Source organism: Notamacropus eugenii, chromosome 5 (genome assembly GCF_028372415.1).
Source record: "Notamacropus eugenii isolate mMacEug1 chromosome 5, mMacEug1.pri_v2, whole genome shotgun sequence".
NCBI lineage: Eukaryota > Metazoa > Chordata > Mammalia > Diprotodontia > Macropodidae > Notamacropus > Notamacropus eugenii.
This window is the reverse complement of record NC_092876.1, coordinates 47,898,867-47,920,017: the sequence shown is the minus strand read 5'-3', so window position 1 is coordinate 47,920,017 and position 21,151 is coordinate 47,898,867. Positions and strand designations below refer to the sequence as shown.

General features: G+C 42.6%; 1 protein-coding gene across 1 annotated transcript in view; it reads left to right on the top strand.

Annotated features, from left to right (window-relative positions):
• LOC140507468 (solute carrier family 2, facilitated glucose transporter member 7-like) overlaps positions 1–21,151 on the top strand; it is a 29,983-nt gene that overhangs the window by 4,545 nt on the left and 4,287 nt on the right. The window contains 9 exon segments of the mRNA XM_072615548.1: positions 6,800–6,804; positions 6,930–7,097; positions 11,699–11,850; positions 14,983–15,135; positions 16,266–16,394; positions 16,798–16,985; positions 17,340–17,450; positions 18,952–19,053; positions 20,570–20,645. Coding sequence (XP_072471649.1) covers positions 6,800–6,804; positions 6,930–7,097; positions 11,699–11,850; positions 14,983–15,135; positions 16,266–16,394; positions 16,798–16,985; positions 17,340–17,450; positions 18,952–19,053; positions 20,570–20,645 — 1,084 coding nt within the window.

Sequence of the window (21,151 nt, the reverse complement as noted above, 5' to 3'; positions counted from 1 at the left end):
ATCACAAAATTGAACTTGATAACTTTTAAGGTCTCTTTCAGTTCTGAAACTGTGATCCTATTTTGGCACACACATCCCATTAATCGAAGTTATGGGGTCTCAGATAATGCACAGAAAAGATGCATTATTCTAACCATCTGAACCCCCAACCTGATTTCTTTTGAGCCTGCTCAGACTTCTCTAGGGCATTCCTTGACAGGACTCCCGGAGTCTACTCTGGTCATTGTTCTTGTGCAGGGGGCAATGATGTGTAGATGGCCAGCAGCTCTTGGCTTGTCAGGTAGCCCAAAGGCAGAATTCGTGCAGCATGTCATATGTTGATAAAGCATCAAGTGTATCTTATCAACAGCCCTAAGGGCAAGGAAAGTGTGAAGACATCAGGGTTCATAGGACAGATGAACTATATTAACCCAGAGTAATAAAGTTGTCACTGACTCCATCTTACTAGAAACAGTAGGAGACAGGGCACATTCCCTGCGTGCTCAGCTGGTGCCCACAGGGACACCTGGCCGGGGCAGTGCTGCTGGAGGAAGGATGGAAAAGCAAGAGATGGAGACTTTGCCACATGAACCACTCAGGAAGGGGGTAAGTCCCAAGTCCAGGGCACTTGCACCCTTCTCCTCAGACTGAGGACCCTTCCCCAAGCTAAGGCTAAGGCCTTGGGAACTGCCGCATTGCTTCCTATGGGGAGATAAGATCACAGAATCCTAGCTCTCAGGATGGAAGGGTCCTCAGAATCATTTATTCCAACTCTCCCCTTTTGCAGGTAAGAAAACTGAGGCCCAAAGATGTTAAATGACTTGCCTAAGGTAGGAAGGGGGCAAAGTTGGGGTTCAAACCTAAATCTTCTAGTACCAAATCTGGCCTTTTCCCATCATGCCTCCTACAGAGATGAGTGACTGATTAGTGCTAGCAGAGCCCTCTGGGGTCTGATTGAAATGAAGGCTTTTTGAAAGGGAGGAAGAGGGGGACAATCTGAGTTCAGTTATTAGGATACCCTGGAAGAAATAGAAAGCCAGTTACTGGAGGGACAATAATTACTAACTGTGATTATATGTCCATGGAAGCTCTCCACCCAGCACAAAGCACACCAGCCTAGAACAATAGTAGAGCATTGCCAAAAGCCCAAATAAAATAGATTTCCCCATAGTCACACAGTTTATAAATATCAAATGCAGCAGCGAAATCGAGGTGTGCCTCACTCTGAGTCCAGAATTTGTTTCTTCTGTCACACTGCCTGTATGATCATTGTTGTGATGATAATGATGATAATAAAAGAAACGAGAGGCTTTCATCCCAACACATCCTGATTCAATTACAAAAGCATTTTTATGCACCTGTGTCTGCAAAATAATAAATACAAGAGAATATTTGCACCAGAGGGACTCGCCACAGAATGTGGGACTGTGCTACTTGACTTCAAAAACCCAAGAGGGTTTTTTCTTTATGGGCATGGATGTGTCCATGGGAGGTGGGGGGCAGGGATGATGTATCCATGGGGGTGGGGGAAGAAGAGACAGGCTGTGTCCCTAGGATTAGCCCTGAGAAGAGAAAAAGCACAGGAATGGAAGAGAGATGAAAAATCGAAGTAGAGACTTTCTGACTGCCTTCAGGAGTCTAGGAAAAGATCTGGGAAATTGTGAGATCTGAGAGGAAAGCTCTGGATTTGAAGGATGTCAATGAGAATCCCAGCACCGCTATGGTGTGACTTTGGACAAGTCATTTTACTTTCCCTGCCTCAGTGTACTTACACAGAAAATGAGATGTTGGATAAACAGGGGTTCTGAACCTGGGCTCTGTGATCTTCATTTTGTACATATTTTGATAGCTGGCTTTCAATGTGATTGACTTGCCATCTAATCTTATTTTATTCATTTAAAAGAAAAGAGCTCCATAGGCTTTACCCGACTGCCATCGCGGGCTATGACACACACAAAAATCTTAGAACCCCTCAATGAGAGGATCTCTATGTCTACAGCCCTATGATATATTGCTTTAGAGGCACAAGTTAAGAAAAGCTTTCTTGACTCCCATCATTCTTCCCTCCTCCTTCCCATTCCCCATACCCCAAATCAGCCTGAGGATACAAAAGTGCCCTGCGTCCCCCAACCCTGGATGGAACAATCCTTTTCTCCTACAGAGGCTCACTCCTGTGCTGGCCATGGCAACCCTGGCAGTTATCGGTATTCAGTTGAGGGAGACATTCAGTTGAGGGCAGGCATGGGTTTGGGTGGAGGGCTGCTGTTGTTGTCACTTTTCTTTGTAGACTTAGCCAGATTACAATGCCTGCCACTATTGAGGAGAGAGATGGGAGAGCTGGTTCAAAATGTGAACTAACTCGCTTAACCACTGGGACCTTTATTGACACAGAAACAGCGGGCCTGAGATTTAGTAAGGAGCTAAACAAAGGCAATGATATAGGAAAAGGACCAGGCTTATATATAGGATGACTTTAGGGTTTCCTTATGGGGATCGGAGATCTAGGGCAAATCTTGCAAGGTAGACACAGGATGAGAACTATGAATGACACAAGATAAGGGAGATAAGAAAATCCCACTCCCCAGCATGAGGGATGAGGACAAGGAATTTTATGGTCCCCCCAGGATGAGGGGAAGCTTTGTGGTAAGGGGAGACATTAGGGTACCTTCAGGTTAGAAAATGACCAGGGGCTTCACAAGGTCAGTCCTTAATATTATTCTTAATTCTTAGGGCACTGTTTCTATCCATATCACCACTGCATAGTGAATGCATAATACATTCTTGTTGACAACTCACATTCCCATAAAAAGTCCAGATTCTAAAGTATCCTTCAGGGTTTGGAGATATCTTTTTGAATGTTATTGATCTGACTCCCCATTCCTGTGTATTTCCCCTGCTGTCAATTGCCAGAGACTAGCACCTTAGCTCCATTTAACAAATTAATATAAATTAGCTTTTGCAAACGTATATTTACTGCAAAGATATTGAAAGAATCTTAGTGTAAACATTTTGCCTAGGGGCGCGATCTCCCCTTATAGCATCTTGGTTGCTGGGGAGAGTGAATTCAAACTTAAGTTCATTTCCAAATGCACCGTAGCGTCTGGGTGAGTTCTCATCTTAGTTTCCACTGGTCTGGGTCCCCCAAGTCAGTCCTCAGGGTCTTCTTGTTGCTGGGCTGTCCGGCTGCAAAATTTAAAATGCACTCAAGCTCGTAGATCTTGGATGGCTCAAATTCTGACATGAACGTTAGCTCTAGGATGTCTGCTGGCTCAGCATTCTAACTTTTTGAAGCTCACGGAATCAGAACTGTCTTCAATACTCCTTCACATAAAACTAGAAAAGAGCAAACACAAAAAGGTGAAGAACAGAGGACCATGTTCAAAGGCTGGCAGAAGTTGGCACATACAGGGCACAAGCTGGCCCTGAATGGGGACAGTCTGGGACCTCTTCCTTTCCAGAGGCCTACAGCATGTCTCTCTTCTCAAATACAACCAGGGAAGAACACTCCAGAGCCAAGTGACTCACAATTTGCTGTTTTCAGATCCATACTTCAGATCCATTTCAGTTCCAGATTCATAGCCATTGGGGTTATGGGTCTGAAACTAGTAACAGAATGTCAGTGAACGGCCAGAACTGAGAAACAGTTCCTGTCCTCAGGGAGCTTATATTCTATATTCTTACATTGTTACATATCGTCATGCCTTCCTAGAAACAGGGTCCCCAGCTTCATGGAGACTGCATCAGCCAAGCACACGATGCATGCTCACCATCTCCCCCAATTACACATAGATATGTAAAGAATATAGGGGCATTTGGTGGCGCAGTGGATAGAGTACTGGGCCCAAAGTCAGAAAAATTCTATTCAAATTCAGCCTCAGACACTTATTAGCTGGATGACCGTGGGCAAGTCACTTAACTCTGTGTGCCTCAGTTTCCTCATCCATAGAATGATCCGGAGAAACAACTCTGGTATCTTTGCCAAGAAAACCCCAAATGGGGTCGTGAAGAATTAGACGTCACTGAAATGACCGAACAACAAAACATATAGAATCTATGTAAAATGAGTACAAGGTAATTTTGGGAGGGAGGGCATTGCAGGCTGGGCTATCAGTAAAGGCCTCACGTAGAGCTGAGTTTTGAAGGAAATCAAGAATTCTCAGGGGCAGAGATAAGGCAGCCAAGCATTCCAGGCATGAAAGAGAGTCAGTACAACAAGGAACAGAGAAGGGAAATGGAGGATTATGTGAGAAGGATAGCAAAAAGACTGGCATGACTGAACTTTAGAGTTTGTAGATGGGAACACAATGAAAGAAGGCTACAAAGATAGGAGTGGGAAGAGTTTTGAAGGCAAATGGACGTTATAGTTGATCTTAGAGGCCATAGGGAGCCATTGATGTTTACTGAGCAGGAAAGTCACTCAGGGGCTTGCTGAAAAATGTTTAACAACTCACTCACCAGAAAAAAAATGTACTTACAACAAATTAAATTTAATCTCCATTATTACCTTTTTCTCTATCGCTTTCTTAGTCTAGACAATCAACAGAACAACAAATCAAACTCCAATTCGTAGTGTACGCTGATTTCTGAGGTATAAATGCTCACATTAGAAACAACTCTCTGTAGTAGGTTTCAGCAATCCTCCTTAGGCATCAAACCTATACTTTAGGAAAATATCTAGTATTTATATAGTATACAGTTTTGCAAAATACTTTACGTATCTTACCATATTTAAGTTTCACAACAACCCTGTGAAATAGGTGCTAGTATTATCCCCATTTTACAGGTGAGGAAATTGAGGCCAAGAGAGATTAAGTGACTTACCTACGGTCATACAGCTAGTAAGTGTCTGAGGTAGGATTTAAACTCAGGTCTTTCTTGTTCTAAGTCCGACACTCTCTACCCCCTACTCACTCTTGTTTTGGCACTTTTATGGATGATGGATTGGAGGGGGGAGAGACTAGAGATGAGGAGACCAAATCAGAGATTATTATAATGATCCAGATGGGAGATATGAGTGCTTGAGCTAGGATGGTGTTTGTATGAGTGGGAGAGACGGGTGTGGGAGAGATGTCATGGAGACAAAAGTGACAAGATTTGGTAAAGGATTAGAGACCTAGGGTGAGCGAGATTGAGGGGTTGGAGATAATATTGAGGTCAAAAACCTGCACATTAGGAATCAATCAATCAATCAATCAAAAAGAAAAAACATTGATTAAGTGTTTACTATGTACCAGGTACTATGCTAAGTGCTAGAGATGCAAAAAGAGGCAAAAGAGAGTCACTACCCTCAAGGAGCTTACTATCAAAGGGGAAAGATCCTTCTAATTGGAAGCCTTGGAGTACCTTTGATATTAACAGAGAAGTTCAGATGGAAGGAAAGTTGGGGAGAGTTCTGTTTTGAATATGCTGAGTTTGAGATGTTTGTAGGGCATCCGATCTAAAAGACTTCCATTAAAATTCCTTGGGTAAAGATTGGATGGCCAATACAATCTTACATACTCGATGCTATGCTAGGTGTTGGGGATACAAAGTCTGAATGGTTTGTATTTTATCCTAGAGGTGTAGAGAGTCAATTAATTTTCTAGAATAGAGGCAAGATGTGATCAGATATGCAATCAAGGAAGATTATTTTGTCAGTTGTGTGGAGGCTGGATTGGAGAGGGAAGAGACAGGGAATCAGGACTTCAATTAGGAGACTCTTCACAATAGTCCAGGGAAGACAGGCTAAGGATCTAAATTAGAGAGTTGGCTACTGAGCAAAGACAGACTCAAGAGATGTTGTAAAGACATAATCAACTTGGCCATTTGATTGGATATTGAAGATGAAAGAATGGGAAAAGTCAAGAATGATGCTAGTGTAAATTGGGGTGTCTGGAAAGATGGTAGTGTCCCTAGCAGAAAAAGGGAATTTTGGAGCACAGGTAGATTTAATAGGGAAAAAATAGATCCTGTTTTGAACATGGCAAGTTTGAGATGCCCTGAGGACAGCTAGGTGGAGATGTACTACAGGAAAGTTGATGATGTGGGACTGGAGGGCTAGATAAGTGGATCTAGGAGTCATCTAGGGGCAGCTAAGCGGTGCAGTGGATAGAATGCCTGACCTGGAGTCAGTAAGACCTGAATTCAAATCCAGCCTCAGGTTCTGTGTGACCTTCAGGAAGTCACTTAACCCTGTTTGCCTCAGTTTCCTCATCTGTAAAATGAGCTAGAGAAGGAAATGGCAAGCACTCTGGTGTCTTTGCCAAGAAAACCCCAAATGGGATCAAGAAGAGTCAGACAGGAATGAAAAATGGTTCAACAGCAACAATAAGAGGAGTCATCTGCAAAGAAAGGATAATGGAGACTGAGATCACTGAGACCTGGAATGTGGAAGGGAGCCTTGGGGGACAACCTCAGCTGGGGGGGGGGTGGCGAGACCTAACAAGAGAAGCTGAAGAGAAATCAGATAGGAAGAGGAGACAGGAGAGAGAAAGGGGAGAGAGACAGAGAGAGAGAGACACAGAGATAGAGACAGGGAGACAGAGAGAGACAGAGCAGAGAGAGACAGAGACAGAAACAGAAAGAGACAGAGAGAGGGAGAGAAAGGAGAGAGAGAGAGAGGGGGGATGATGGGGCGGGGGGGACAATCTCAACAAGTCCAGAGCTGCAGAGAAATCTGGAAGGATCCCTGCCCAGGCATGGGGGGATTTTCTTAGGCCCCATCCAATGCTGATATTCTGTGATTCTGGTAAAGTCTTGGGCAAAGAGGAGAGAGAAGGCTTTTGGCAGGGCAGGTCCTCGATGCCTCTGCTTTTCACTTTTCCTTGGTCCTGGGTTCCAGGTCAGGTGAGTCACTTGCGTTATGGACTGAAAAGCCTCTTCCTCAAAGTCCATGCATGAGTCCTTGACCTCAGCAATGTGGGGAACTGAGACTCATCTGAATCATCATGTGATATCTTTTGGGGTGACAGGGATGGAGATGTTTTCCAGGTCTTTAAATCATTTTACAACGAAACCTACTTTGACCATTATGGCAAGCTGGTGAATGAGAGTTTGCTGCTGCTTCTCTGGTCTGTCACCGTGTCCATGTTTCCTCTGGGGGGCCTCATGGGGGCCCTCATTGTTGCCCCCCCCCCCCGGTGGACAGGTGTGGCAGGTAAGCTGGGGTGGGGCCACTTTGTTCCCATGCTAACTAGATCATGTTGGGTTTTTTTAGTCTCAGTGTATCTAAGAGAACAAATAGGGCACCCCAACAGGCACAGCCTTGCTCCTGGAAATCAGAAGATCTGGCTTCTACTCCCATCTGAAGGGTTTCATCTTGCAGACGTTCTGTGTTCTAAGGGCCCTCCCAGCTCTGACGTTCTACTCTTAGTGCAGCAAGTACTTGAGAATGCACTGGCATCCTGGGACTTGGAGATCAGGAGGACAATGTGGCCTCTTAGTTCTCAAACCCTTTTTATATTAGGATTGTAAACTCACAGATTTAGAGCTGGGAGAGACCCCTGAGGCCCTCCAACCCAATCCTTCATTTTATGGATGATAAACCTGAGGCCTAAAGAGGGGAGGTGACTTGTCCAAAGTCACGCAGGCTAAGCAGGACAAGTGGGATTTGAACCTAGGGCTTTCTGATTTCATTCAAGTGTTTTCTTCACCATAACAAGGAAGCTCCCAACAGAAGGTCTCTCTTTTCTCTCTACAGTACGAAGTAAGCACATCTGCTTTCTCCAGTCAGTATTTTTCTTCTTTCCAAAGATACTTTCCCCCAAACATATCCTTCCACTGCTCTGCCTAGATGCTATACAGGCCGTATACTTGGGAATATATCACCCGGTAATTGTCCTCTTGATCACTTCTTTCTAACAGGATGCTTCTGACAATGGAATTTTCTTTGCACAGTATTAGCATAACCTTCAGGTTCAATGTTCTTGAAGGCACCTTGCCCAAGAGCAGATGCTCAATAAATATTTATTAATAGGCTTTAATTACCCAGTCAGGCAACCTGCTGATTACAGCTGTCACAGCTATGGCCACCCCCATGGGTTCCTGTGTTCTGACACTTGCTGCCCTTTCCAGAATTTGGCTGAGTCTCCCCACGTATCCTAGCTTCCTATCTTACTACATAATAAGTAATAATAACACTTTGGACTTTGCATTCCTTACAAAAAATCATTCCTATCCAGATGTTTCATGCTCCTGATAAGCAGAGGGGTATGACGGGTCAGAGTCCTCCAGGAAACAAACCCAGCCCATGGTCACAGAAAGAGACCGGGGAGATGAAGGGATCTGCTATGGCTGACTCTGCTTTGGAATTCATAAGCCTATGGGGCTGGGTCACACCTGATCTTTGCATTCCGAAGAAAGAATTTAATGTGAAAAAAAATTCTGTAATTTAGATTATAGGAAGATTTGTCTAAAAAACAACTTTCCAAAAACTTAAGGCCCTATTCATTATTTGTTTGAAAGGGGGCCACTAATTACAAATAGGTTATAACCATTTATTAAAATAGGTCTCAATCACAAAAGCCACTTTTTCTAGTACTCACTCCTTGTGAGTAGTCCTGCTAATAGGAAATGGATCTTACCCATTCATTAAAGCAGGCCTTGCCCAGAAAACTGATTTATTTTTCTTTTTTTACTGCTTGAGTTCATTCATGATTCCTTTGAGAGTAGGCCTGCTAATCACAAATGAGTCTTATCTAATTATTAAAACAGACCCAACTCAGAAAAAAACACATTTCTTAACGACCATAGATCCAGAACTGAGGACCTCAGGGGTCAATTAGTTGTGTCCAGTCACTTCGTAGATGAGGAAACTGAGGCCTAGATGAGAGAAAGTGATTTGCCCAGGGTCAGACTTAAACCAGTTCATTTTTTGTGTAGCATAGTGAGGCTAATTACCAATTTTCTTACATAGTCACAAAAACTGCCCACACTTAAGCAAACAAGCTTTTTTTAAATTTTGTAACATTTCTATTCCTCCCTCCCCTGCCCCCTCCTTGAGATGGTAAACAGCCAGATATAGGTTATACATGTGCAATTAGATAAACATTTCCATATTTGTCATTTTGTACAAGAAAACTTGAATACAAGAAAAAAAAGAACGTGAAAACTAGCCTGTTTCAGTCCATATTCTAACAATATCAGTTCTTTCTCTGGAGGCAGATAGGATGCCTGATCATTAATCCTTTGGGATTGTCTTGGATCATTACGTTGCTGAGGATAGCTGAGTCATTCACAGTTCTTCATTAAACAATATTGCTGTTACAGCATACAATATTCGAAATAAATGACCCAAGCACGCTCATTGCACGTGAACCCTGGCGACTAGTTACTGGAGAGTGTTATCTCGTCATAAAGTAGGGCCAATAGCTTTAACTGTGTATTTGATTCTAAAGTCATTAGGGCTGAATTTGAGGTATTGCATGTGGCTGGAAGGAATGAAACTGCTTTTTGTGCTTTAATAAAAGGAATCCGGCTCAGATGCAATCGAGCTCAGACTCTGTCTAGCTGGGATTCTATCTGGCCTGCTTGTGAATACAAGCGTTACAAATGCTTAGGCTCCTTAAGAGGCAACCCAATTAGGCGAATCCTTAATAAACTTTGTTTTCTTTGGCTTTAAACAAAAAAAAAAGCAATCCATAATTCATTCATATTCATATTTCATTCATTCAGATTTAGTTTGACTTTTAAAAACACCTCACTTGATCCATCCATCCCCACTAGCTATCATTCCATAACTCTCCTCCTTTTTGTGACTAGATAATCATGAAAAGTTGGTGCCTCTATTTTCTTTCCTCTCCCTCTCTTCTTAACTCTCTTGGTTTGGCTACTGATCTCATCATTCAACTGAAATTTCCCTTTCCAAAGTTACTATAGATCTCTTAATCCCATATCCAGAGTCCTCTTCTCAGTCCCCATTCTCCTTGACCTTTCTGCAGCCTTTAACATTGTCCATCACCTTTTTCTTCTTGAAACTACTCTCTCCCAGTTCTCCTCCTACCTATGTGACCTCTCCTTCGTCTCATTTACTCAGTCTTGGTAGTGCCCACTAATCATGAGTGTCTCCCAAAGTTTTGTTCTGGACTCACTTCTCTTCTCCCTCATCAGCTCCCACAGATTCATTTTCTTCAATCTCTGTGCTGATGATTCCAAGATATCATTATCCATCCCTAACCTGTCTCCTAACACCCAGTTTCTCATTTCCAAATATTAACTGAACATCTCAAAACTGAATGTTCCATAGACATCTTAAACTCAACATGTCCAAAATGGCACTCATCATCTCTTCCCCCAAATCTTCCCTTCCTCTTAGCTTCCTTATTACTCCAAAGGGCACTTCCATCCTCCCATGCACACGCTCAAAACCTTGACTTCTCACTCTTTCTCATCCGCCATATCTAATCAATCACCAAGTTCTCTTGATTTTATAGCTGTTCAGTCATGTCTGACTCTTCATGACCCCATCTGACGTTTTCTTGGCAAGGATACTGAAGGTTTGCCATTTCCTTTTCTAGCTCATTTTACAAATGAGAAAACTTTGACTTGCCCACGGTCACACAGCTAGTTAGTACATACCTAAGGCTCAGCCCTCCCTCACTCAAAACAAAGTCAAGTGCAAGTCATGTCATTATTTCTCTGATGGCATGGTCTTCTTCAGCAACGAAAGATGAACACACAAGGCTAAATTTGAATTCAGGAAGCTGAGTTCTCTTGACTCTAGACCTGATGCTATCTACTGCACCACCTAGCTGCCCCTCACATTTTTACCTTTGTAATATTCTTTTTATTCATTCCTTCTCTCATCGGACATTGCCGCCACTCTGGTACAGGCCCTCATCACCTCATGCTTGTACTATTATAATGTAATCAAATCTCCCACCACCACGGTCCATCCTCCACTCCTCTGTCAAATTGTCTATGTCATCCCCCTATTTAATCAACTCCAGCAGCTTCCTATTTCTTCAAATAGATCAAATGATCAAATTGATAATCTTCTGCTTGGCTTCTAAAGCCTTTTATAACTTGCCCAGCTCCTACTTTTTTACAGGTGTCTTATACCTCAATGGTCTCTATGAACTAGTTACACTCACCTCTTTGCTGTTCTCAAATAAGTCACTCCAATCTCCAGACCAGGAGCATTTCCCCCGACTGTCTCCCCAACCTGGAATGCTGCCCCTCCTCATCTCTACCTCCTGACTTACTTCAAATTTCTGCCAAATTCCCACTTTCTACAAGAATCTTGCCCAGATCCCCCTTAATTTTGGTGCCTTCTCTGGGTTGATTATTTCCAGTTCATTCTGTCTGTAGCTTGTGTTTGTACATCGTTGTTTGTATGCTGTTTGCCCATTAGACTCTAAGTTCCTTGAGGGCAGAGGACTGGCTTTTGCCTTTCTTTATATCCACAGCTCTTACTTAGCACAGTGTCTGGCACATACCCAGTCTTTGTCTGAGAGGGCCCAGAGAAATCTCTCTTATCTCACATAGGACCTGAGCTGTTGGGATGGAGTGGGATGGTCATAGAATCAAAGGAAAATTGATAATAATAATAGTTCATGTTTATGAAGTAATAGCTCTGATTTCTACAAGGCTTTCAGCAAATATATGATCATTTAAATAGGATCCACATTTTATAGATGATGAAAGTACCAAATTATTTTCCAATATGCTTAGAATTCCTAAGGTGGCACCCCCTCCCACCCCAGGGAGTGCTGCTCCTGCTGGCGTTCTCTTTCTCAAATAGTTCATTGATTCTGAACTCTCTTTCCAGAAAGAGGACCCTGCTAATCAATAACATCTTCGCCATCATCCCCGCCATCTTGATGGGATCTAGTAAAGCTGCCAAGGCATATGAGATGATCATCCTTTCCCGGGTGTTGGTTGGAATCTGTGCAGGTATGTGGACCACCAGCTAACCTGAAGCCATGAGGGAGAATGAAAGTAGAGTATCACAGAAATACCCCCAACTCCTTGCTCTTAGGCCCTTGTGATGCTCTGTTCTCATCTGTCAAGGCCTGCTATCTGGAAAAAATAAGCTCATTCACAATCAAGTACCAGTGATCATAGGTTAAGGTTTTATCTTACTCTGGCAGCTAGGTGGCTCAGTGGATGGCATGTCTGGTCTGGAGTTAGGAAGACTTGAATTAAAACATGATTTCAGACACTTACTAGATGTGTGATCCTGGGCAAATGACCTAACCCTGTTTGCCTCAGTTTTCTTATCTGTAAAATGAGCTGGAGAAAGAGATAGCAAACCACTCCAGAATCTTTGTCAAGAAAACCCCAAATGGGGCCATGAAGAGATGGACGCAACGGAAACTAAACAACAAAAATTATCTCTCTCTGGGGTATTTGCATTTTAACTAGAGATAAGGATACCTAAGACAAGAGAATGCATCTCAGTCTGCAGATGGAGAAGGTGGAAGGAAACATAGCCAATCTACTCTCCCTTTGCATTGTCCAGGCCTAATAAATGACTTTAGAGGTTTTCCAAGGATACAAGAGTTTTATTAACTTTCAGAAGGACCTGATCTCCCTACAAGGTTAAGATCTGAGTGTTCAAAAACTTTTCTTCATTTTTCCTTTTTTAAATTGCATTTTTAAACTGAATTTAATAACCCCCCTAAAAAATTCCATATGCAGAATAGAGTAGAACAGAAAAGAGAGTTATATGTGAAAATGGGATTCTCTATTATATACGGCTTGCTTTGTGTAAAATAAACATAATACCATGTAATAAATTCAAGATGTTACTTTCAAAGTTCTCCTGCATGTCTCTGTTTCCTTTGGAACCTCTTTAACTCTCTCCTCTGCATTTTAAACAATACTCCAATGACTCACTCTTTTTCTTGAGTGGGGAGTGTGACCTGTCACTAGGGCCCCCTGTCCCTGCCCTAATCTTCTGTCTCAAACGCATAAAGAAAGCACAATCTTTGTAACAAACATAATTAAGGAAAATAAATGCGTGTTTGTGGCTTGGCTTTGTCCAAAGAGATATGCCTCATCCTGGACCTTGAGTCTCCTGCCTCTCTATGAGGAGCAGGGTAGCACAATCCATTATCATTCCTCTGGAACTGTGGTTGGTCACTGCAATGATCAGAGTTAAGTCTTTCAAAGTTACTTGTCTTTATAATGTTGTTTTTCTTATTGGATAAATTGTTCTGGTTCTGCTCACTTCCTTCTGCATCAGTTCATGCAGATTTTCCCAGAAATCCTGCCTTTCACCACTTCTCATGTCCCAATACTATTCCATAGCATTTCTGTACCATGATATGTTTGGCCATTCTCCAACTGATAGGCACTCCCTCTGTTTGCGAGGGGGGGAAAAGTGTGATAATAAATAATTTTGTACACATGGATCTTTTTCCTCTTTGATCTTTTTGGAGTTTAGACCCACTAGCAGGATCACTCTCAATGAGTATGCAACTTTGAGGGCATAGTTCCAAATTACTTCCCGTAATGCCTGGACTAATCCATAGCTCCACCAAGGCATACCAGTTTGCCTACCTTCCCATTGCCCCTCCAACAGTTGTCATTTTCCTTTTGTAATCTTTGCCAACAGGTAGGTAGGTGTGAGGTGGAGCCTCAGAGTTGTTTGAATGCATTTCTCCAGGTTCTGATGATTTGGAGCCTTTTCTCTAATATGGCTATCAATTGCTTGAATTTTTTCCTGTGAGAAATGTTTATTCATATTCTTTGATCATGTATTTATTGTGGAGTGGTGGCCATTCTTATATAGCTAAGTCAGTTCTTTTTACATATTAGACATCAGATCTTTATCAGAGAAACTTGTTACAATTATTTGTCCTTAGTTAATTCTGTCCTTTTCAGCTGCATTGATTTTGTTTGCACAAAATTTCCCATTTTATGAAATCAGTCATACATTTTATCTTCTATGACCCTCTTTATTCCTTTATCTGATTTTTATCTTTATCCTTATCCCTTATCTGATCATAAACTCTATCCATAATTACCAATACTTCCTTCCTTGCTCCTCTCATTTATTTATGATGTGATGTTTTTTATCTAGAACTTCTTGTGATACATAGTATGAGATTTTAGTCTAGATCTAATTTCTGACTAACTACTTTGTAGTTCTTTTAGATTTCGTCAAATAATGAATTCTTCCCTCAGAAGTGAGTCTTTGAATTTAGCAGACATTATGCTACTATGTCCCTTTGTTTCTGTATGTTGTCAGAAATGAAGTATATTGGTATGTTCTCTGTGTGTACACATATATTAAACAGTTATGTGGTAGAATGAGTAGAATACTGGACTTGAAATCAGCGAGACCTGAGTTCAGACTCTATTTCAAATCATGTACTATCAGTGTGACCCAGGGTAAGTCACTTGACTCCTCTGTGCCTCAGTTTCCTCATCTGTAAAATGAGGGTAATAACTCCCACCTCCAAAGATAACATTGCAAACCATAAAACAACGTGTAAAGTTATATCATCATCATCATCATTCACTTAATCTGTTCCATTGATTGATCTATTTTTAATTAATACCAAGTAGTTTTAATGTTTACTACTCTATAGTATAGTTTGACATCTAATACAACTAGCCCCCTCATTCTTTCCTTTTTTCATGATTTCCCTTGAGAATCTTGACCTTTTGTTCCTCCAGATGAATTTTGTCATTATTTTTTATAGCTTTCTAAAGCAATCCTGTGGTAGTTTGAATGGTATGGAATGGAATAAGTAATTTAGGTAGTGTTGTCAGTTTTATTACATTGACATGGAGGATTCGTCTCTTTCCAAATAGAAAAGAAGGTGATATTTCCTGTAAATAGCTTCTTAGCCAAGTTTACAAAGACCCCATGAGAATTTTGACCTTTATATGTTCCCCCAGAACAGATTTCTTTCTGTGTATCTCTCTCTCTCTGTCTCTCTCTCTGTCTCTGTCTCTGTCTCTCTCTCTGTCTCTCTGTCTCTCTCTCTGCCTCTACCTCTCTGATCTGTCTGTCCTTCTACCTCTCCCCATCCCACCACCACCCTCTTTCCTGTCTGTCTTTTACTCATATAGGCATCGCCTACAGTGCCCTGCCCATGTATCTGGGAAAGCTGGCCCCCCAAAACCTGAGAAGCACGTTAGGAACAATGACAGAGGTTTTTGTCATCGTGGGAGTCTTTCTAGCACAGATCTTCAGCCTACAGGCCATTTTAGGGAATTCTGAAGGTAAATCAGGTTTGGCGTCAAGGGGAAGGAACAGGAGTAGAAGGAGCTCACTGGATCCTAGATGCTTCAGACAATCATCCTTTTAGAGCCAGAAGGAGCCTCAGAGGTCAGACATCAGCCTGTTTGTCTAGACTTCTCTTTGTACATTCCACAGTCCAGGCAAACTGGCCTTCTGGCTATTGCCTATGTGGAGCACTCCATCTCTGGTTCCCATCCCTCTGCCCAGGTGATCCCCCATGCCCTCCCTCCTTACTTCCACCTCTTAGAATCTCAGGCTTCCTTCCATGCTCAGCTCCTACAAACAGACGCTACTGATCCCCCCACTCTGGGTGTCTCCCCCAGGAAATTGTCTGGTACATATACATATTCACATATAAAATGCAGCAAAATATACGTGTATGTGTATATGTGCATATACTTATGGGGTGAGCTTATATGTATGTCTATGTGCATTGTGGGATTCATATACACATGTATAACACAATCTATACATATACATAGTGTGTACATACATGAGTGTGCATGTATGTGTATCTACATACACATGTGTGTGTATACATATGTCTCTGCCCATAGATATATGCACATCCATGTGTGTATCTATATGCATACAGGTACATTATGTGTATCTCTATATGAATATGTAAATGTATAGGCAATTTCTTGGGGAGAGATACATGCAACTGAGGGGATCAGAAATGACTTCTTATAGGAAGAAGCCGCTGAGCCAAGATTTGAAGGAAGCCTGGGATTCTAAGAGGTGGAGTTGAGGAAGGAGGGCATGGGAGATCACCTGTGCAGATGGATGGGGACCAGAGGTGGGATGCTCTGCATGAGCATAGATACATAGGTAGATAGACAGATAGATGATGGATGGATGGATGGATGAATAGATAAACAGATAAATGGTGGATGGATGACTGAATGGATAGCTGGATAGAAAGACAGACAGAGAGATAGGTAAATAGATAGACAGATGGATGGATTAATGGATAGATAGAGATACACACGTACACATATACATATATACACACATATATACATACATATACATATAAATATTCATTCACACAGACATACATGAAAGTGATTTGCCAACCTTAATGCTCCTCTCACTTGGCTCCCCTCAGGCTGGTCTGTACTCCTGGCAGTCACAGGGATCCCCGCAGCCCTGCAGCTCCTCTCTCTGCCCTTTTTCCCAGAGAGTCCCAGGTACATGCTGATTCAGAAAGGAGAGGAAGGCCGGGCTAGGCCAGGATGTGTCTTCATTTCCTACTCCAGCTTCTGAGTGGGCCCCACCTACTCTGAAATTCCCTCCCCCCTTTATTTTTCTTTCTATTCCTCTCTGTCCTTCTTCACAAATCCTGGAGCTGCTGCTGGGCACAGGGATGGGGAAGGGATCTGGTCAGAGTTGAGGGCATTCCTAACACATAGGGTGTGGTCAAGGATGGTGGGGAAATATGTAACTTTTTTCTCCCTTCAAACCCAGAGGTTTGGTTTGGTTCCTTTTTCCTTTGGGTCCTTAACACCCAACATAAAATGCTTATTGAATAGAAATTCTTGGAGAAAGTTGCCCTGGAGAGGAGGGGAAAGGGAATAGACATCAGCCTCATCTCTGTTCTGAGGCTGGGTCCTGTCTGACTGCTCTATCCACAACCTCAGCTTTGAGGGAACTGAGAGGCTGGGACAATGTGGAGGATGAGATTGAGGAGATGTGCGTGGAGGACCAGGCAGAGAAAGCCGAAGGTCGCCTGTCTGTGATCACCCTCTTCACCTTCAAGCCCCTGAGGTGGCAGCTCTTGTCCATCATTGTCCTAATGGCAGGCTAGCAGCTGTCCGGCATCAATGCAGTGTGGTGTGCGGGATTCTGGGAAGGAAGAGGGAGAAGGTCATCAGAGCTGCAGTGGGGGGCAATGGGGCTTTGTCTGCTGTGTTAATGTCTGAGTGGGATGGAAGGATGAGAAGGGATGTCACACTTCTAGGCTGCAGCAATCCTTCTGGCCTTATTCTGCCACCATTATTTGGGTGACTTAGGACAAGAAACCAAAATCAAGTGCAGGTGACTGAGTTTGCCTCCCTCCTGTCCCTGGACTACCCCTTTCCTAGATTCTTAGGGCCACTTGTTCCCCTAAGTCAAGAATTAATGTTAGTTGCCTATACCCTCAGGCCTCCATTAATGTTAGGCCTGTGTGTTTTCGTTCCAGACTAACTACTATGCAGACTCAATCTATGCCACAGCTCGTGTGAATCCTATGCACTCTCAGTATGTGACCATGGGTGCAGGCGTACTCAACATTGTGATGACAGTGATCTCCGTACGTCATTTTCCCTACCTAGCATCTGGTACCACAGTCAAGGAGGTAGCACAGTGGAATGGTGGGATCAGAAAGGCAGCAGCCGCTGCCAGTGCCCCTAAGGAGGGCACCAGCATCTTTTCTACTCTGAGGCAGCCTGCAGACAGTAGACAGAAGCGCTATGGCCAGAAGTCTCTGCCTTGCTAACCCTTTTCACCTGGCCTTTATACTGTATCTGGGGAGCTCATTTTGCTGACAGGAGGTTGGGTTACTTGTAATTTCTCTGTAACAGAGCAATACAGCTTGGTGGGAGGGGGCTAGAGGGGGCTCTTAAACAGTCTTCCCTGGGTGTCTGTGTTTGTGTTCCCCTGGATTTTGTGTGTCCCTGAGATACCAGTCTGTGTTTTAAGTTGCCTGAAGTCTTAGACCAGAGAAGGAGGAGATAATAACACCATGCCTTCTGTGACATTCTCTACCCTCACAGACAAGCCTAGATTAGAGTTCACAGAATCCTGGCAGTCAGTGGTGATGGGCCCTTTGCAGAAAGGGTCATTTATATGTAGGGAGTCTCTGAGAAGAGTCTCCTAAAACATAAGGAAAGCCAGAGGAAGACTTCAGATAAAAGTCAGACAACAGTTACAAAGACAGCTCTAGACTTGGGTGGAGAGTGGTCTTTCCTTATAGAAATCAATCAACAAGCATTTATTGATTAAATATTTCATTTTCTCCAATTAGATATAAAAACAATTTTTAACTTTGATTTGTTTAAATTTTGAGTTCCAAATTCTCTCCCTTCCTCTCCTTTCCCCTCATTGAAAAGGCAAGAAATTTTATGTAGATTATCCATGTGCAGTCATACAAAACATAATCAACAAGCATTTATTAAGTGACTACTACATGCCAGGCACTGGAGAGTCAAAGGCAAAAGGGACAAGTAACCCAGGAAGTGGGTGACAAGTGACAAGATTCAAAGACAAAAACGTAACAACTTGCTAAGTGGTAATAGGAAGAAAAAAGAAAGGTGGGGAATCTCACTAAAATCCAGCTCCTTCGATCAGGAAGTTTAGAGTTGAGGTGGGGAAAGAAAGCAAAACCAATACCAGGCTAGGCAACACAAACCAAGGTACAAGGGGGGTCATCAATGTGGCCTCTGCAGGGAACAATGAGAAGACAGACCAGCTGAATGGTAACAGAGGGTGAATGTTAGGAAATAATAGAAAATTAGATTGAATAGTTAAGATAGGGTCTGTCTGGTAGAGAGGTGTGAAGGTCAGACAATGTGCCAGATAATAGGGAGTTATTGTAGATTCTTGAGTAAGGAAGTGATGTGATAAAAGGCAGCATGCTTTAGAAACACTAATAAGGCAACCATAGGCAAGAAGGATTGGAGTTGGGGAAGGATGAAGGGATTGCAGTCCCAGATAAAGTATTCTAGGAATCTCCATTTTCAAGCCCTTGCCTCTCTTTAGAATAGAATATCCTGAGGTCCAGAAGAGGAATTAGCCTTGCCTTGTCTTCTCAGGCTTTCACTGTGGAGTTCCTGGGAAGATGGGTCTTCCTGCTGGTTGGCTACGGAATATGTGGCTCAGCCTGCGTGGTGCTGATGCTTGCTCTCATCTTCCAGGTGAGAAATAGGATGGTTCTGCTTTGTGGGGTTTTCTAGATCTGGTAGAATCTAAAAGGGCCTGCTCATGGATGAGAAGAGGGAGACACCAGAGCCCAGGTAGAGGAAACTAGAGACAAGTGAGACTTTCCCCGCCTGACTTGGGCTGTGATGTTCTCGGGATGTGTTGACCAAGATGCCATAAAGAAATGTGGCAAACATATCCTCAAATTCCTGGACTATAGGAAAAACCTTTCCTAAATACTCCCTCCTTAGATAATGTCCAGATATTTAAATATTCACTCATGTTCCCTGTTCACCCAGCACGAAACTGTAATGACTTCAGGAGAGTTATAACAATAATAATCAAAATTCTTTTTAAAAATAGTAATAGTAATTATCAGAGTAGAGTAGCTATAATAACAAGATAATAATAGAATCACAGTAAGTAATATTAGCAATAATAAAACCACTCATTTCCATAGCTTGTTGTGGTTGTATGGTTTGCCCTTCATTCTTGAAGAGGACCATGATATCAGGGTGGTGATGCCATGACTTGCAAGTGAATCGGATTAAAGTGTAGCAGAGCTGTGCAGTCACCAGCCTCACTTTCTCCTCCTGAGCCATCTGGGTCCAGGGGCCAGATATAGATCAGGACGACTGGAGATGGCTCATCATTTTCCATGGTATTATTATCTATATTTCACAGGTGAGGAAACTGAAATTCAGAGATGTGAAGGAATTTTCCCAGAATCATAAGATGACAGCATTCATAAGTAAAGCATCTCATGCTCTTTTTGTGGAATAGATGTAGAAATGCGAACTAGATGAGAGAATTGTAATTGGACTTCAGAATTGTTTGAATGGCTGGGCCCAATGAATAGCCATTAATACTTTCATGTCAGTCTCCAGGTGTAGGTTGTTAGGATCTGTACTTAGCCCTACTCTGGTTAACATTGTTATCAGTGATTTAGATAAAGGCAGGGATGATATTCTTATCCAATTTGCAGATGATACAGAGCTGAGATAGGTTACCCACGGGATGACCAAGTCAGACTCAAAAAAGTTCTTAGTCTAGAAAATTGCTTTGAATCTAATAAAGTGAAATTTAATAGTGATAAATATAAAGTCTTACTCTTTTAGCTTTACAAATACAAGAAGGAGGAAGAGAGGTATGTGCTCGCACATGTGTGTGTGTGTGTGTGTGTGTGTGTGTGTGTGTGTGTGTGTGTGTGTGTGTGCAAGAGAGAGAGAGAGAGATCAGACAAAAGATCTGGGGATTCTAGTGGGAATTCAAACTCAATGAGGCAGCACTGTGGTGTGGCACCTAACATAATCTCAGATTGCATTAATAGATTCGTTGTTTCCAGGAAAAGGGAGTTGATGGTAATTTTTCTGTCCACTAGAACCCTCAGATCCTTTGTACATGAATAAGCTATGCTGGGCTTGCAGATTCCCTTTTAAGATGGCCTGGTTACTTTTTCCTTTCTGACCTCTTGCCTGTATAGATAGAATTTTTACCTCCTCTTCTCCACAGAACAAGGTTCCAGAGCTGTCTTACCTCAGCATCATCTGTGTCTTCTCCTACATTGCAGGCCACTCCCCAGGGCCCAGTAAGAATCTGGATAGGTTTCTCTTCTCCATCTGCCTCCTGACTCCAGAGAGGTCAGTAGCGTAGACAATGCCATTTTGAAGATAAAAACTGTTCCTATGAATCACAGACAGAGGAAACCTGGCGTAGTGGTTAGAGGGAGTCAGGAAAACCTGGGTCCAAATCTTGCTTCTGAGTTCTGGTTGGGAGACCCTAAGCAAGTTACTTTATCGCTCAATGACTGCAGGAATCTCTCTAAGGCTATAACTTGCTAATATGCATCTACAGAAGGAGTTTTCAAGCTGGGAATCAGTTCCAGGCATGGAAGGAAAAAACCTTTCGGCATCAGAATTTTGTTTCTTTGCCCAAAACAAAGGGGAAGAAGTCACCATGGTTCTATCAACAAAAAGAAGGCCTTTCAGCAGCCAGCAATGAGGGATCAAAGTTTGGATGCTGCCGGAAGGGACAGGGACACCTCATTCTCTCCTACCCCAACGTGTACGAAGAGACATGTCTAAGCCTGTATTT